The following is a 19,184-nucleotide window of genomic DNA, read 5'->3' on the forward strand; positions in this document are numbered from 1 at the left end:
AGTGCATGGACATTCTCATGAAATCTGGTGAAAGTGAATACCAAAGTAATGACTCGAATGAAAACAACGAGTTAACTATAGAGAAAGAAACTAGTTCAATATTGGAAACACACGAAATTAAAAGTGCGGAAGTGACCAGGGGAGTGCTGGATAGTGATTGGCATATGAACACTGGGGACATGGTAGATAAGTCGTTCCAAGAGGTTCAAGTGGATACACAGAAAACCTGCAAACTACCCCCTCTTTCCAGTCTGTCCAACACGGAAAGTCAAGATACTAATAGTATCAACCCAAGCGATCAGTTCCAAGAACACTCTTCGCTCAGAGAAAGCTTGGAACGAGATGTTGCTTCAGAGGCGAGTAGAACTCAATCACGTCCTATAAAGCAAATGGAAACAATTGCACTTGACCAAAAAAAGCCTCTCAATACTTTACAAGACGACGTCAGCCTCCTTGAACATGTCACATTTTTGGAAAAAGACATTCATTTGACAAAATCTGATCACAAAGGTGGTTACGATGAAGGAGAATGTGCACCACCGAATTATTCCATCACTTGGGGAGAGTCTGAATTATTCCATCACTCACCGAATTATTCCATCACTTGGGGAGAGTCTGTAAACATGGCACATAGTGACACCTTGGAAGACATAAAGGCACAGCATAACCTAAGTCAGGTTGTATGTGTTAGAGAAGAAACGGACTTGAAGGAAGAACAATCCGAACAAAGGGCAGAGGAAAACAGCAAAGAAGATAATAGGAATTTTCACTGTAAAGGAGATTCAATACAATACAAAAGTGATACAAAAATATATCCAAACCATCACACAACATCTTGTACTGATTGTGGAATCATGGGTGAAGGTGATACGACTGATTCATCAGTATTCACGGCTAGAAGTGAAGGCCAAGGCCATTTTCTTCGTGAAGCAACAGTGGAGACAGAAATGAAGAACATTCATGATATACAACAAATACCCCAATCACATGTTGAGGAAAAGGGGGTATATCTTCCTTCAGAAATTGGTTTTGGGGATTCTTCAGATGGGTCTCCTGGAGTACCGGAAATTCTGAGTAGTACATATGTAAAACCAAAGAATGATAGTTCAAGTATTGGTTGTGATGATAGTGGTACAGATTTTGGAGATGAAAGTATACATGGCACAGCTGTTATTGCTTTTTCTTCTTCTTCTTTTTCTTCTTTGCCCTCTTCTTCACCTTGTTCGCCTTCTTCTGGTGGTGGTGGTGGTGGTGGTGGTGGTGGTGGTGGTGGTGGTGACGACGACGACGACGACGACGACGACGACGATGATGATGATGATGATGATGATGATGATGATAATGGTGATGGTGGTGGTGATGGCAATAGTTACAATGGTTACGCACGACGACCAAGTTCGGCAAGGCTTTTAGGCAGCTATTTGATAGATGTATCTGTTCCTGAAAGACCAAAAACAGCAAGAGGGAGATACAGCCAGATGCATTTAAACCATGAAATATTTTCAGAAAAAGGTTTAGAAAGAGTTTTAACAGGGGAACGAAATGTTCTACATAAGAAAACTACCCTGACAACCCAACTTTCAGATGAGTCACAAACTAAAACTAACCAGCTGCAGGAAATACAACTTGGTGATTCAATAGACAAAATGATTCTAGAGATTGAAGAAAACATAAATTATGCAAGTTTTGAAGAGATGGACATTCGAGGTAAAATCACAAAACTGCAGAGAGACGGTGGAAAAGAGAAATATTCTCCAACACGGCAAAGCATACAGCTGAAAGAATGTGAAGATGAAGACACACCCTGCTTATCAGGCAAGAGTACAGATGTGAAGGAATACGATGAAAAACATATAGCATCTTCATCAAAGAATGTACAAGATCACATATTGGATGCACAATTTGATCAGCATCAAGGAAAAAACAGCAAACCTATACATAAAAGGGAGTCACTCACCAATAACACCAGATCAACAGGAGGTCAATGTGATGAATCATATAGCGACAAAGCATGTTCCCAAGAGGTTACTGATTTACAAATTAATGATAAAAACGTACGGGTTTCTAATTCTAGGAATTCAGAATTTACTCCCACCTTGGTGAAGGATCATCTTACTGAATCAAAGAACAACAGGCGAGGCTCAACACAGGATGGTTCTTTGGAAGAACTGCATATGGCAGGTGAGGCATATTACTTTGGAAGGTTAACACGAGTCATGATGTCACCGAACAAGGTAACCTCTACAGACAAATATTCAGAACGTAAACCATCATACGAAGAGGAAAGTGGTTCTGGCATGGTGCCCACTGATACTGAGCCATTATTGACTTCACCAGTTGAAACAACCCATCGTGTGGAGCAGGAAGGTAGGAGTTCGATATCAGTTATCCAATGTCTTAAAAATAGCCCTGAAGAACAAGACCATGACTATCAGGGTCAGGATGACTGTCAAATTCACAGTCCAGTGGAATACACTACAAAAGAAGACAGTGCACCAGACGATAGCAGCCAACCCATTGTCTATGATTTGCCTATATTAGAAACAGAATCCTCACAAAACGAATCGACATTGGAGAGAGAGCTTCCTACTCTCCTTCCAAGTAAACAAATACGAAACTCACAACCCGAGGATACTGACTTATCTAAATGCAGTATGCTGCCAGTCCAAAAGAATGTGTATGATGGATATGCGAAAAACAAAACTCTATATGAAATAGAAGAGAACACATTATATACTAATCAGCATTCGATGAAAGGTATCAACAGAAGACTTTCTCCAGAAGGAAGTACTGATCCAGATCAGAAGGATATGAACAAGTATGGCTCGCAAGCCTCACCAGTGAACAGAGGCAAAGGTGGGAAGGCCAAAGCAAAGACAGTAAATCATTGTGACAAACCAACATCTAGTAAATGGGAATGGGATTACATGGCTGAAAGAATGACAGGATCGGCATCTAACTCCAAGCAAAGGGGACATGGAAAACATGTAACTGTCAATGGAAATCCTGGTTATCACAGAATATCAAGAATGGTGAGTTTTGTATTCCATTTTTAATTATATCAGCTGTGAAATCTATACAAAATTATTAAAAGCAATATTCTTTTTCATTCCGTGTACGTATGCAATAATAATACATCTGTCTTGCTTTATTTGTTCGCATATGTGTTTTGGGCCGATGGCGTCTAAATGCAAAATTAATTTCATATTATTATTATTATTATTATTATACCTGGAGCATTGATGCTTTACCGTCCTGGGTCAAATATGCACTCTTAAAAGATTCACAATAAATCTACCTTAGCCACTATTCTACATCCATCAAATGCAGTTATGAAATGTTTCAAATTTGTTGTGTCAAATATGAGATAAACTAACCCACGTTAGTTGTTGTTGTTATTTATCAACACAGACGTCTTGTAACTCTATTTATCACTAAGCTATTTTTTGTCACCAGGAACGACTGAGTGCTATAGTTGATCAGGACGACCAGTGTTCCTCCAAGTTCTGCATACTACTGTAAATTCCAGCCAGTACTAGTATCTTTCGAATTTATACAAACATTTCAAAGTATCAACCACACAAGATAAAGCAGATTTTTTTTCTATTTTGACTCCACCTGGTTGAGTATGGTTACCTATGGATATAATACGGAGACGGAAGCTTCTTTGGTATATTGTTACCACGATCACATTCACAGCTTAAAAAGCTTATCCTTCTGGAGTCTGTTGGTAACGAAATTAGCTAGCCTATTATTGGGTGTACCTTCCAAGATGCTTAAGGTCAAGGAGGAATAGATGTGTATTATTGAAACTTATTTACTGCTCTGTGGGATGTCTCCTGTTGTATGTCTGTCAAAGTGTCGCAAAGAAGCGTGTTACATGGCAAACAAAATTATGTATGCATCTGTGTTTAAGATTATTTCTTATGTTCAAATTTATTATATTCAATTTTTTATATCAAACAAAGTTCAATTGACTGGGTTGTGACAGATGCTTGCCACGATACTAGATGTATGTTTAAGCCTTAAGGCCTAAGAATGTATGCTTATATGTTTGAAACTACTATCTTGTTATGTTGGGTGCATCATGTTTGGCTGTTAAAGCCATGTACAGAACCACGTTTATTTTAGGCAGTCAAAAGGAGGAAGGTACAGCTTGATAACAACCGAACATAAAATGTAGCCCCAGACTGTAATTAGGGAAAGTGCAAAATTTCGGATTCTAATATCCATTTTCCACACATCTTACGCTACCATTTACCTTTTAAATGTTATTTAACTACTCATTTATTTATCAAATTATTCATCTATTCGTACATTTATTTTATTTATTTATTTATATATTTATTTATTTCCTTATTTATTTATTTATTTATTTTTGTGTATGTGTGTTTGTTTTTGTTTGCATGGTTGGTTAGCTGTTTGGTTGGTTGGTTGTTTGCTTTTAAGTGTGAGAACAGTTCACTTTTCTGAACATGGCTATGTGTTCAGCATTGGGATTAATTAAATTATCTCAAAATAGCATACAACCATGTATATGTTGTTGGGTTAATGGGAATGAAGGGGGGTGGAGAGGAGTGAACAACTCAATATTCACTAAGTATATTGATTTATATGCATTATGAACAATAGTGCCGATGCTCACGATGTTCTGACACATCTAACACTTTAGTTACTCATCCTCAACATTCAATGTAGGATTATTTTCCGTGACATAATAATGAGTGGGATATCATCACCCAAGCGTCCAAGCGACTGCTTATATAAATGAGACGAAACGTTGTAATCTCTGTTTAACTGAGAAAGAAACTATGTATAATCAATGCTGACAATAGCATGCAACCGAACAAAAAATCTGAATTAGTCTCCAAATGCCGTCACGAACATAAATATGTCCTCACCTACTATAGAAGTAAACCCCCGTAAGGCATATTTTAGACCGACCATCTTGTTACACAATATATACACAAACATTTACTTGTACCTGTCGACTTTGACAATCTCAGTTTATCAGTCGCCTAATGATCATGAGTAACGACTTACAATATCCGTATTCTTGGTCTATATTAATATATATATATATATATATATATATATATATATATATATATATATATATATATATATATATATATATATATAACTCGGTGAGTATCAATCTGCTAAGACAGTGCTCTATACCGCAGTGCCAGAGCGTTATAGTTTTGTGGGATGTCTCCTGTTGTATATCTGTCAAAGTGTCGCAAAGAAGCGTGTTACATGGCATATATATATATATATATATATATATATATATATATATATATATATATATATATATATATATATATATATATATATATATATATATATATATAACTCGGTGAGTATCAATCTGCTAAGACAGTGCTCTATACCGCAGTGGCAGAGCGTAATAGTTTATGTATATATATATATATATATATATATATATATATATATATATATATATATATATATATATATATATATATGTATATATGATAAAATAAAAAAGTAACTTATTATATACATACTAGTATAAGAAGTTTCATTTTTATTTACATTAGTCAGCTACGTTGTTTCACATTTAACCCTTTTAAGACACCTTTCAAATTGCCATGGTTTTATACTATTCGTTAGGGGAATTTCATATCAGATAAGGAAAGACCAAGGAATCATAATTATCGTAGACATAGATAGCTATAACATTGTTGACAAGGATAGACCAGAAGTTCATTTGTTTTTAATAATGATGAAGACCTGTCTGTAGTTGATATTGACATCGACATCGATAACTAAACCTGGTCAAAACTTCATTCGTTCTTAGTTCAAGTTGTTTTGATTGTTGTTGTTCTAAATTGTTGATGATCTACTCAGTTCATCAATATTGTCACTTCGACATGTTTTGTAAACATGCAATGATCATGATTAAACAAAAACAACTTTTCAGATTTCTTTCATTTTCAATTGATATGTTTAGTTTGTTGTGTTGTTTTCAACACCGTGTTGTGTGTCAAATAAAATTCTGGCAATTACCATAATTGACAGACATATCAGTTACCATATTGCGCTCTCTCTCTCTCTCTCTCTCTCTCTCTCTCTCTCTCTCTCTCTCTCTCTCTCTCTCTCTCTCTCTCTCTCTCTCTCTCTCTCTCTCTCTCTCTCTCTCTCTCTCTCTCTCTCTCTCTCTCTCTCTCTCTCTCTCTCTCTCTCTCTCTCTCTCTCTCTCTCTCTCTCTCTCTCTCTCTCAGGTTTCACTATTCGGCAATCATACAATTCATTCCCCTGTTGTTGCATCCTACCACAGAAACATTTGCCAGCATCAAAGTTCTCAAATATCTTAATAATGTCCCCCTGACGTTCTGTATCCACTATATCCCGTCCATTTTTCACTATCGCGCTGTACGTCTTCAAATATTGTTCAGGAAAGTAAATGAGAGTTTTTATTTCAACAGCCATCTTCTGCATGTATATATACATACATACATACATACATACATACATACATACATACATACATACATACATACATACATACATACATACATACATACATACATACATACACACACACATACATACATACATACATACATACACACACATACACATACATACACACACACATACATACATACATACATACATACATACATACATACATACATACATACATACATACATACATACATACATACATACATATACATACATACATACATACACACACATACATACACACATACATACATACATACATACATACATACATACATACATACATACATACAAACATACATACATGCATGCATGCATGCATGCATGCACGCACACACACACACACACACACACATACATACATACATACATACATACATACATACATACATACATACATACATTGCGGGAAAGTTGATGTATTGGTAATAACATGGACTGACTCCATTCTCGTCACAGATTGTCTCTCTCCTTAAGTCCCATAACTCCTAGTCCTATATCTGTTGAGTTTGTAATTCACCTCTACTTTATGTAAGAATTTTTTCCTTCACTTTTTTTAGATTTCCTAAATGCACCTAATTTCCATGACTCAGACTTTCGTGTTCACCCAACTGTTTTGCAAACAATCACCAGGGTTATCCGAGAACACTAAAAAGCTATTTTATTCAAATAAAGAAAAATTAAAAGCCTGTCGACTATAGCAAATGTCATTGTGTTTGAAGAGCCTTTGGCTCAACAATTTATCGAGTTTAAATAAAGTCAAATAAACAAACAAACAAACAAACAAACAAACAAACAAACAAACAATTAAATCTACTAATAACCCTTCTACATACTGAGATAAATACTTCTAACTCTTGAGAATAACTTGGGCATTAGATATGTTCAAACAATTTACTTTCAATTAACGATTGCTATGGCAACTTTCTTCGGAAAATAACTCTGTAAGCTCTTCTCATACGCAGGTGATTTAATGTTTTATCTATAATGTAAATTACAGGAGGAAAGTCTAACAAGTAATGTTAGACAAAGTTCTATAATGTTTATATCAATCTTAGAAATAACTAGCTAAGCATCTTTGTGTGTTTCTTACAATGGTATTCATATTTCATATTTCAGCAACATATCCCAATGACCTAATCCAATATATTCTAAACTTTGACAATGATCAGATCTTCCTCACCCGCACTCAAAATGATTTTACCATCAGATTTAATACAGTGGGTATCTATGATCATCATGACGTCATCATACAACTGCTTTGGAGCAGTCTTCCTAAAATCCAGAATCTCTGTGAGTAAATCAAGCATGTCGTTGCCCTCTTGTGAATCTTCCTTGAAGCACTCGTTCACCACGACAGTCTTCTTTCTATACTTGGCGCTGACTTTCAAGTCTGGGAAGTGCTCTTCCAGAATTTTGCGGACAAATGTTGAACCAATGAAATGAAACTTCGGATCATAATAATACTCTCCGACCTTTTCAAGGACTTTCTCGGCTGAACCTGATCAAAGGAAAGCGAATATAAAATGCAAATTTATTACAGGCTCAACATACATATACATTCAACCTTGTTTTCCAGTCAATGTCAATTCGTATCAATTAGTATCAATTCGAAAATCTTGCATATACAATTCTGGACGAAAATATTTCAAGCAGGAGATGAATAACCAAAAATCAAACCAAATGATTGCTCAGCTCAAGATTTTCATTTACAGATGTAATAGTCTTGGTTGAATGATCAGTTAACCTTTGCACATGAACAGTACATCATGTATTCCACTTTGATCACTAAATCTATTCATAAGTTATAATTACCCTTCACCATAACTATCAAGAATAGTCCACCCTTCTGCAAGGTCTCATACATGTTAAACAACGTGCTAGCTGGATCAACGAAATGGTAGGCACATTGAATTGCATGCACTATATGGAAAGACTCTTTCGTCTCTGCGCTGTTTCTTTTCTCCAGGTACTCTTCAATCGTCGCGTTATTAAACTCCATATTCATATTCTGCCATTGACCCTGGTTTGTCTTCAGTGTTGCAAGGTCTTTAAATTTCTGGAGTTCATCTTTGTCTGGTTCCACGACTACATAGGTGATCGTAGAAAACTTCATTGACAGAACACCAATGATAAACTCATCAACCAAACCTATTAACACAAAGACCGTTGGTAAAGGTACTTATACCGAGACAGTCGTTTACATTACACAATGTCATGTGACCCAATAAAACCTTACTAACAGTATTGCTACATTCCCTCACTCGTTCTTTTCCTCTCCTCCCCTCCCTCCCTTATTCAGTCACTCACTTGCTTACTCACCAACCCAGCCATCCCACCATTCATCCACCCATCTATCATCTGCTCGCTCACTCACTCACTCCCTCACACACACACACACACACACACACTCACTAACTCACTCACTCACTCACTCACTCAACAAGCACGCACGCACGCACGCACACACACACACTCTCTCTCTCTCTCTCTTCTCTCTCTCTCTCTCTCTCTCTCTCTCTCTCTCTCTCTCTCTCTCTCTCTCTCTCTCTCTCTCTCTCTCTCTCTCTCTCTCTCTCTCTCTCTCTCTCTCTCTCTCTCTCTCTCTCTCATACACACGAATTGTTATATAATTCAATGTGTGTGTATATAAAATGTACCCAATTACCATTCCCAGTACCAACAGCCAGTACACGAAGTACAGAAACATTGCTAGTGTCGAAGTTCTCAAATGTCTTAATCATGTCCTGCTGACGTTCTGTATCCACGATATCCCATCCATTTTCCACTATCACCCTGTACTTCTTGAAATATAAGTCAGGAAAGTGGATTAGAGTTTTAATTTCAACAGCCATCGTTCTTCTTCAGGTTCTGTAGGATAATAAATGACAATCTTATACTACATAAATGTAGGTTTATTGCATCAGGGCACCTGACCCATGAGCTCACAAGGAATAAATAGACTATACATTGGTCACATAACTGAGTAGAAAAGATACAAATTTGTGATTATATGTTAACATGTTAACACGCCACCAGTGGCAATTATTGGCCATTATGCCTAATCATGAATGCCTTGTAAATATAAAGGCTTAGTGGTCGTATAATGGGAGTTTTGTCTGAGTCCAGTAATATAGAGGTATGCAACTATTCCTAAGCAGACCAAATTGCGTACACAATAAAACGAAATGAAACTAATCTTCAATAACCCCACACGGTTGTTGCACATCCGATCAGCAGGTGAGGTTCTCGGCCTGGTTCAACGGCCAGCCTCGATTTAGAGTGGGTGTTGACGACACTCTTAATCTAGTGAGAGCATGTCTAATTTTGTAATATAGACACAAAGTCTAAATACGGTTTGAAATTAAAATTATCAAAATGTCAATATAATCTTGCCCTGGATGAATCGTTCAATCTACTGTTCCAATTTTGTATATATTTGTCAGTCGCTGCGTAAATAAAGCCAAGAATTAAACTCATCCACCACCCCCTGTTGCATCCATGCATACGTCACTCCCAATCAGCTAACATATTTTTTTACTGACGACACCCTGTTACATCTGGGATGTTGTTGCAGATCAGTCAATAAAACATCATAAATTTTCTTTGTGTATTTGTTTGGCTTACAGTATATTCTTTTCAACCAAAATTTTACAATCCTATAAAAGCGAACTATTCGATATGGGACTCTACCAAGTTCACCATAGATGAAATCATTTTGTGTACTCTGCTTAGGCTGCTTGGGAAATCGTGACAAAATTAGATTTTTTTCAAGTCCGCCCCCCCCCTCTATAACCCCAAAAAGTTCAGACCCCCCCTCCACATGGTCAGAAATTTTCAAGCCCCCCCCCCCACACACACACACATTTATTTTTATAACATATATATAGCCATACACATACATACATACATACATATACATAAATACATACATACATACATACATACATACATACATACATACATACATACATACATTGTCTCTAATGTAATTGCATGAACATGTTTACATTTGGAATCTCCAGATTTTACTCATTTGCACAGATTTTAACATTACTTGAGTGTATATTAAAGCTGAACACAGGGTAATTAATGTTTGTTGTTTTTATACAGGAACTTGTGTATAAACATCTTTTGCACCTTTTTTTGTTAAAAGGCTGTCAACTTTTGACATGATTTTTAGTTCTCCAGCTTCACTAATGTTTTTTGGCTGAATCGTGCTGAATTATTTTTTAAAGCCATACTCCTACCCCGTTAACAAATTTACCTGAATACTTTCCAATATTATTTTTGCATAGTGTTTTGAAAATTAATGGATCTGGAGACAATTAGACTACTGTACAGTCTTTTGCAAATAGCATACACAAATTTGCATTCAAAATAAAAAAAAATACATGTAAACTTTTAAAATAGGGCAAATCTGTCCTTTAAGCCAAACACTGACAGTCTTGTATGTATTCCAAGCAAATAAATACACACCATGGTAGCTATGATGCAGATCCATGGAAATAACAGGTAAAATGGTGGCCATTATTGTATATAATGTTTCAATTTGAAACAATTCTTTTGTAATTGATTGTCTCTTTGTACAAGTTTGAACAATTCCTTGCCATAATAAGAGCAAGGGACCACAAAATAGGAAAGGGTATAAATGACTCAAGCAATAATGTACCTTCAGATGCAGAGCTTGATGTCCTTTGCTCAAAACATTCAATAATCAATCATGTACAAATGGATAACAAATAATTAAGGGATGGTGCAAATTTAACTTTTAAACGATTAAACTATTTAATTTTTACAAAATTTACTTATATTTATACATTTTTTATTTACCAGTTTACATTCATTTTACAAATATAAATCTTCCTGTGCTCATTTTACAGTTGATTTAATAGTTGTGATCAACAATGGGCGAGATAAGCAACTCAACACATACTTAAGTTATTAAAAAGATATTGGGTATCTCAAAATGTGTTTTCATCATTATTATATGTGAAAAATATTTTTAGGTCGTCCCCCCCAAAAAAAAACCAACAAAAAACAACACCAAAAACATTCAAGTCCCCCCCCCTCCACCATCCTCCAAATTTTCAAGTCCCCTGCCCATTATTTGTGAATGCAGCCTTAACGCCAAGAATCTTTTCACAGAGTGACAGATGAACTCTCTCAATAGCGTCAGCATGAGCAAAACCCCATATCTCAGCCCCATAATTTAGGATAGGAGAAACTAAAGTGTCAAATAAATATAAAACATGTATAGGGTGAGATTTTCAAACTTATAAAGATATGTATTCAGTTGAAAAACTGCTTTTTGTGCTTGACCTGCCAATGTTCTTTGCGCCTCGTCAAGAGAACCTCATACATACATACATACATACATACATACATACATACATACATACATACATACATACATACATACATGCACGCACACACACACATACATAACTACATACATGCACGCACGCACACACACACACACACATACATAAATACATACATGCATGCATACATGCAAACATACATACATACATACATACATACATACATACATACATACATATATACATACATACATACATACATACATACATACATACATACATACATACATAGAAATGCATAAGGAACTAATAAACCAGTCCGTATATATAGCTGTTAAATCCGACGTTTCGAATAAATATTCTTTTTCAAAGGAAAAATTGGCGAGACTCAAAAATACCAGGTCAAAACCCGAACATTTCTAAATATAATGGAATATAAACGGTTATACGTGGGATAAGTTCTTAAATTCGCACGCACCAAATAGAACCCAATAGAATACGCCTGAAATTTAAATAATACCCAGTTTTTAGATTGGGAAAGACGAGAATAATCTATTAATTCCAAGGGGTTCCAGCGTTCCAAGACGGAAAATGATTTCTTCTTCCTTTAACCTCAAGGCTTTCTCATCACCAGAAACCTTACAAATTCCTGAAATGGACATATCTGATACACTATGATCGTTTGTAATAAAATGCATAGATACGGGATAGTTACGATTCTTGTGTCTGGTCAAACGGAGATGTTCCACGAAACGATCACCAAGACGACGTACAGTTGAACCTATATATAGAAAACCACATTTTTGACATGTAATGCAATACACTACATTAGTACTAATACAAGTAAATCTACTTGTAACAGGCACACTGTTCTTAGGGCTAAAAACATGATTAGTATTAATAATGAAACGACATGTACCACATCGAGTACGATCGCACGGAAAAGAACCAGCATTAACTTCCAATTCACGTTGTTCTGTACGTACCACCATATCTCTAAGACTGGTATCACGACGCCAAGCTGTTAATGGTACTGCAGGAAACAATGAATTGGTAACCCTATTAGAACGTAAGATATTAAAATGCTTGTATATAATGTTTTTAACTCTAGTTGAAAAGGGATGGTATGTAAGAGCTAGTATGGGACGATCGTTGTTACTCCTCTGATCATGTGATTTGATACAAGCTTCCCTAGAAAAAGATGATACTTTATGTAAATCCGCGTTGGTAACAGACATAGGATAACCACGTTGATGGAAGTACGTGAAAAATTCAGCAGACATATTTTTTACATACATACATACATACATACATACATTCATACGTTAGGCTGACAGATCAGCCGTAGTCAGTGCTGTCTAATCTCCCTTTCCCCAAACCAGGGCCAAAACAGGGAGGGCTCATAAGCTCAGACTATCGACGCCATTACATCACTTTAAGTGATATAATATCTATAACAAGATGTTCAACTTCAACAGTCCCAAATTATCCACACTTGTCAGAATAGAAATGTCTTTGTATATATACCTCCTGTGTCATGTATGTGGGTGTCGTGTATATATCCAGTAGGCGTAATTAGGTCATTAAGTTTTCACTTGTATCACTAATTACTGTATAGTAGTTTTTTCAAAAACTATGGCAGCTAGATATTACAGAAGTACATCTATGTATCACTTACCGTAAACTTCACCGTAACAGTTTAATGGGACTTCACTTGAATGTTTTGGACTCCACGTAGTCAGAAAGACGAACAGACGATAACGTGATCACGTGCCCTTGATCTTAGGTCAAATGACGAAAGGTGAATCTGTGTTGTTAGGTTTATAGTTGCTTCTAGTCATAGTGTTAAAAGACAGACCCTAGATTTTCTCGTTCGCAAAGTTTGCATTCGTTAGGGCAGGGGCAACAAAACTGATGGGGCGGAGGTGCAGGCGAGAAAACAAATTGTAAGTACACCTCATACCGAGCACATGCAGTATAACGTTCATAATTATAAAAACACGGGCAAGGAGTCAAGTCATAGAAGTGTTGTTTTTCTTTTGTTGTTCTTGATGGTATTGTTGTTGTTGTTGTTGTTGTTGTTGTTGTTGTTGTTGTTGTTGTTGTTGTTGTTGTTGTTGTTTGTCACAAGGTGAATTTTGTAAAGTATACTAGACTGACCCTTGGTCGGTCGATATCCCATTTATGTAAATTGAATAGGGTGGTTGGTGGCTACTATTAGCATATTAGAGTACAGTGGTTGGTGGTGGATAGGGCACTATACAAAGGCCTGAGAGCCCGTCCTCCTGGCACAGATCACTTTTGCTTCGCCGTCTGACGACCAAATATCATCTTAATTTGGTTGAAGCCTTGCTGGTTGTTGTTGCTGTATGGACTCTGAAATTGTACACTAACTGTGCACTGTAGAACCTCGTTGAATATCTACAAGCTGGCATGCTGAAACGCTAACTGCAACCCAAACAATAGTGTGTGACTGCTTCGGACTCACTCGACGAAAGTAATTCGATAGTACTGAACTTGTAAGTAATTCACGCGAACAACGCGTACGGGCACGTGTCGGATGACAACCTGAACCTTTAGTTGTGATTTTGATTAAGTTGCCACCACCAACCTTTAACTTATCAGTCCTTTAACTCATGTTACATGCAATGTACTAGAAATTTATTTAATTCTTTAGTCTTGCTGAGTGTTGTACATATTTTTTTCACTTGCATTAACATAACAAAGTTCTTGAAGCGAAACCTGTGACCCCGTGTGTATGCGGGCATTCTTTTCCGTAGAAACGGTTGGTTCCCCACCCTCTAGACTGCAATTACGCTACAAATCCCACTCGGTTATCTTGGCATTGTAGTTGTTGTTGTTGTTGTTGTTGTTGTTGTTGTTGCTGTTGTTGTTGTTGTTGTTGTTGAATGTGTTGTTTTTGTTGTTGTTATTGTTGTTGTTGTTGGTGGTGGTGGTGGTGGTGGTATTGTTGTTGTTGTTGTTGTTGTTGTTATTGTTTGGTCATGACAATTGAGTCGCATATCTCATATACATATTTTATATATGTATATATAAAAAAAAACATATCCATCTCAGTGAATGCCCAATACCTGTCTGTCATATGTGTGTATAACATAATGAACAGACAATAGTTGAAGTTTATCTACAACACATCCCAGTGACCTAATTCAATCTATTCTAAACTTTGACAATGATCAGATCTTCCTCATCCGCACTCAAAATGATTTTACCATCAGATTTAATACAGTGGGTATCTATCATCTTCATGACGTCATCATACAACTGCTTTGGAGCAGTCTTCCTAAAATCCAGAATCTCTGTGAATAAATCAAGCATATCGTTGCCCTCTTGTGAATCTTCCTTGAAGCACTCGTTGACCACGATAGTCTTCTTCCTATACTTGGTGCTGACTTTCAAGTCTGGGAAGCGCTCTTCGAGACTTTTGCGGACAAATGTTGAACCAATGAAATGAAACTTCGGATCATAATAATACTCTCCGACCTTTTCAAGGACTTTCTCGGCTGAACCTGATCAAAGGAAAGCGAATAAAAAATGCAATTTATTACAGGGCTCAACATACATATACATTCAACCTTGCTTTCCAGTCAATGTCAATTCGTATCAATTAGTATCAATTCGAAAATCTTGCATATACAATTCTGGACGAAAATTTTTCAGGAGATGAACGACCAAACCAAATGATTGCTCAGCTCAAGATTTTCATTTACAGCTGTAATAGTCTTGGTTGAATGATCAGTTATCCTTTGCACATGAGCAGTACATCATGTATTCCACTTTGATCACTAAATCTATTCATAAGTTATAATTACCCTTCACCATAACTATCAACAATAGTCCATCCTTCTGCAAAGTCTCATACAAATTAAACAACGTGCTAGCTGGATCAACGAAATGGTAGGCACATTGGATTGCATGCACTATATGGAAAGACTCTTTCGTCTCTGCGATGTTTCTTTTCTCTCGGTACTCTTCAATCGTCGCGTTATTAAACTCCATATTCACATTCTGCCATTGACCCTGGTTTGTCTTCAGTGTTGCAAGGTCTTTAAATTTCTGGAGTTCATCTTTGTCTGGTTCCACGACTACATAGGTGATCGTAGAAAACTTCTTAGACAGAACACCAATGATAAACTCATCAACCAAACCTATTAACACAAAGACCGTTGGTAAAAGTACTTCTACCGAGAAAGTCGTTTACATTAACAAATGTCATGTGACCCAATAAACCTTACTAACAGTATTGCTACATTCACTCACTCGCTCTCTTCCTCCCCCTCCCTCCCTTATTCAGTCTCTCGCTCACTCACCAACCCAGCCACCCCACCGTTCATCCAGCCATCTATCCTCCGCTCGCTCGCTCACTCATTCACTTACTCACACACACACACACACACTCACTCACTCACTCACTCAATCACTCACTCATTCATTCATTCAACACGCACGCACTCTCTCTCTCTCTCTCTCTCTCTCTCTCTCTCTCTCTCTCTCTCTCTCTCTCTCTCTCTCTCTCTCTCTCTCTCTCTCTCTCTCTCTCTCTCTCTCTCTCTCTCTCTCCACACGAATTGTTATATAATTTAATGTGTGTATATACAATGTACTCAATTACCATTTCCACTACCAACAGCAAGTACACGAAGTACAGAAACATTGCTACCGTCAAAGTTCTCAAATGTCTTAATCATGTCCTGTTGACGTTCTGTATCCACGATATCCCATCCATTTTTCACTATCGCCCTGTACTTCTTGAAATATAAGTCAGGAAAGTGAATTAGTGTTTTAATTTCAACAGCCATCGCTCTTCTTCAGGTTCTGTAGGATAATAAATGACAATCTTATACTACATATATATATATATATATATATATATATATATATATATATATATATATATATATATATATATATATATATATATAGGTTTATTGCATCAAGGCAACTGACCCATGACCTCACAAGGAATAAATAGACTATACATTGGTCACATAACTTAGTAGAAAAGATACAAATTTGTGATTATATGTTAACATGTTAACACGCCACCAGTGGCAATTATTGGCCATTATGCCTAATCATGAATGCCTTGTAAATATAAAGGCTTAGTCGTTGTATAATATGGGAGTTTTGTCAGAGGACATCAGATCGATAAATTTGAACATATTTGGGTGAGTCCAGTAATATCGAGGTATGTACCTATTCCTGAGCAGACCAAATTGTGTACACAATAAAACGAAATGAATCCCATCTTCAATAACCCCGACAGTTGCTGCACACCCTATCTGCAGGTGAGGTTCTCGGCCTGGTTAAACGGCCAGCCTCGATTTGGAGTGGGTGGGACGAAACTCTTAATCTAGTGAGAGCATCTCTATATTTCGTAATAGACACATTGTCTAAATACGGTTTGAAATTAAAATGTATCAAAATGTCTGTATCATCTTGCTCTAGACGAATCGTTCAACCTACTGTTCCAAGTTTGCATATATTTGTCAGATAGTCGCTGCGTAAATAAAGCCAAGAATTTAAACTCCTCCACCACCCCCTGTTGCATCCATGTATACGTCACTCCCAACTCAGCTAACATATGTTTTACTGACGACACCCAACAATTATATCTGGGATGTTGTTGCAGATCAGTCAATAAAACATCATAAATTTTCCTTATATATTTGCTTGGCTTACAGTATATTATTTTCAACCAAAATCTTACAATCCTATAAAAGCGAACTATTCGATATGGGACTCTACCAAGTTCACCATAGATGAAATCATTTTGTGTACTCTGCTTAACGCCAAGAAGCTTTTACAGAATGACAAATGAACTCTCTCAATAGCGTCAGCATGAACAAAACCCCATATCTCATCCCCATAATTTATGATAGGAGAAACTAAAGTGTCAAATAAATATAAAACATGCCTAGGGGTGAGGTTTTCAAACTTATAAAGATATGTATTCAGTTGAAAAACTGCTTTCTGCGCTTGACCGCCAATGTTCTTTTCGCCTCATCAAAAGAACCTCATACATACATACATACATACATACATACATACATACATACATACATACATTAGTCTGACAGATCAGCCGTTGTCGGCGCACTCTAATCTCCCTTTCCCCAAACTAGGGCGGGCTGATAAGCTCAGACTAATGACGTCATTACATCACTTTAAGTGATATGATAAGTATAACAAGGTGTTCAACTTCAACAGTCCCAAATTAGACACACTCGTCAGAATAGAAATGTTTTTGTATAAACCTCCTTTGTCATGTACATTTGTATGTGGGTGTCGTGTCAATCTGATTGAAATCCGATGTGGTGAAAGCGGCGAGATGTCCTTATTTACCTCTATTCGTCGTGTTGTGACGTTTGTTTTGTTCGGAGTGATCGCCGCCTTCAGTGGGAAGGCGGCGATCACTCCGAACAAAACAAACGTCACAGTCACAACACGATGAATAGATGTAAATAAGGACATCTAGCCGCTTTCACCACATTGGATTTCAATCAGATTGGTGTCGTGTATATATCCAGTAGGCGTAATTAGGTCACTTGTATCACTAACTACTGCATAGTATTATTTTCAAAAACTATGGCAACGGGGTGTTACAGAAGTACTCCTATGTATCACTTACCGTAAACTTCACCGAAACAGTTTAATGGGACTTCACTTGTTTTGGACTCCACGTAGTCAGAAAGACGAACAGACGGACGAGAACGTGATCACGTACCCTTAAAAGGTCTTAGGTCAAATGACGAAAGGTGAATCTGTACTGTTAGCTTTATAGTTGCTGCTAGCCATATTGTTAAAAAAAACACAGACCGTAGTTTGCGTTCATTAGAGAAGGGGCAACAAAAATGATGGAGGGGTACCGGTGCAGGGGAGAAAACAAATTGTAAGTACACCTCATACATAGCACATGCAGTATAAAGTTCATAATTATTAAAACACTGGCAAGGAGTCAAGTCGTAGAAGTGATTTTTTTTACTTTTGTTATTCTTGATGGTATTGTTGTTGTTGTTGTTGTTGTTGTTGTTGTTGTTGTTGTTGCTGTTATTGTTGTCGTCGACGACGACGTTGTTGTTGTTGTTGTTGTTGTTGTTGTTGTTGTTGTTATTGATGATGCTGCTGCTGCTGCTGCTGTTTTGTCATGACAATTGAGTCACATCTCTCATATAAAAAAAAACATCCTCATCTCAGTGAATGCCCAATACCTGCTTGTCATCTTTGTGTATAACATATTGAACAGACAATAGTTGAAGTTTGTCTTCATAGGTCATAGTACAGCCTTTGGCGGCGAACCATATTTCAATCTTCACATGAACGATTTTAATCGGGGAGCGC

At 36.8% G+C, this 19,184-nt stretch overlaps 2 protein-coding genes across 4 annotated transcripts; both read right to left on the bottom strand.

The window, feature by feature from the left end:
* Positions 1-7,376: 7,376 nt before the first annotated feature.
* Positions 7,377-13,596, bottom strand: LOC144445963 (histamine N-methyltransferase-like). Its single transcript, XM_078135615.1, has 4 exons — positions 13,501-13,596; positions 9,167-9,369; positions 8,314-8,649; positions 7,377-7,999 (listed from the first exon to the last, which is right to left on the bottom strand). The coding sequence occupies exons 2-4, from the start codon at positions 9,351-9,353 to the stop codon at positions 7,650-7,652; spliced, it is 873 nt and encodes a 290-aa protein (XP_077991741.1). The 5' UTR covers positions 9,354-9,369; positions 13,501-13,596; the 3' UTR covers positions 7,377-7,649.
* Positions 13,597-14,791: 1,195 nt separating this feature from the next.
* Positions 14,792-18,745, bottom strand: LOC144445974 (histamine N-methyltransferase-like). Of its 3 annotated transcripts, none has more exons than XM_078135629.1 (4): positions 18,475-18,745; positions 16,456-16,588; positions 15,656-15,991; positions 14,792-15,352 (listed from the first exon to the last, which is right to left on the bottom strand). In XM_078135629.1, exons 2-4 carry the CDS (start codon positions 16,529-16,531, stop codon positions 15,003-15,005), a joined length of 762 nt encoding a protein of 253 aa, XP_077991755.1. In that variant the 5' UTR covers positions 16,532-16,588; positions 18,475-18,745; the 3' UTR covers positions 14,792-15,002. The 3 variants fall into 3 exon arrangements, with proteins under 3 accessions (XP_077991755.1, XP_077991756.1, XP_077991754.1); XM_078135630.1 differs by having other exon boundaries at positions 16,456-16,591; XM_078135628.1 differs by having other exon boundaries at positions 16,456-16,658.
* Positions 18,746-19,184: the final 439 nt, after the last annotated feature.

Source organism: Glandiceps talaboti, chromosome 14, assembly GCF_964340395.1.
Source record: "Glandiceps talaboti chromosome 14, keGlaTala1.1, whole genome shotgun sequence".
In the NCBI taxonomy this organism is placed as follows: domain Eukaryota; kingdom Metazoa; phylum Hemichordata; class Enteropneusta; family Spengelidae; genus Glandiceps; species Glandiceps talaboti.

Bases quoted from the DNA above. Each gene is read 5' to 3' on its own strand.
- LOC144445963 (XM_078135615.1), bottom strand. From the start codon at position 9,353: ATGGCTGTTGAAATTAAAACTCTAATCCACTTTCCTGACTTATATTTC. The intron at 8,650-9,166 runs GTAATTGGGTAC...TTGTGTTAATAG, and splicing joins GGCTGTTGGTACTGGGAATG to GTTTGGTTGATGAGTTTATC. The intron at 8,000-8,313 runs GTAATTATAACT...TCCTTTGATCAG, and splicing joins CTTGATAGTTATGGTGAAGG to GTTCAGCCGAGAAAGTCCTT.
- LOC144445974 (XM_078135628.1), bottom strand. From the start codon at position 16,642: ATGGCTGTTGAAATTAAAACACTAATTCACTTTCCTGACTTATATTTC. The intron at 15,992-16,455 runs GTAATTGAGTAC...TTGTGTTAATAG, and splicing joins TGCTGTTGGTAGTGGAAATG to GTTTGGTTGATGAGTTTATC. The intron at 15,353-15,655 runs GTAATTATAACT...TCCTTTGATCAG, and splicing joins GTTGATAGTTATGGTGAAGG to GTTCAGCCGAGAAAGTCCTT.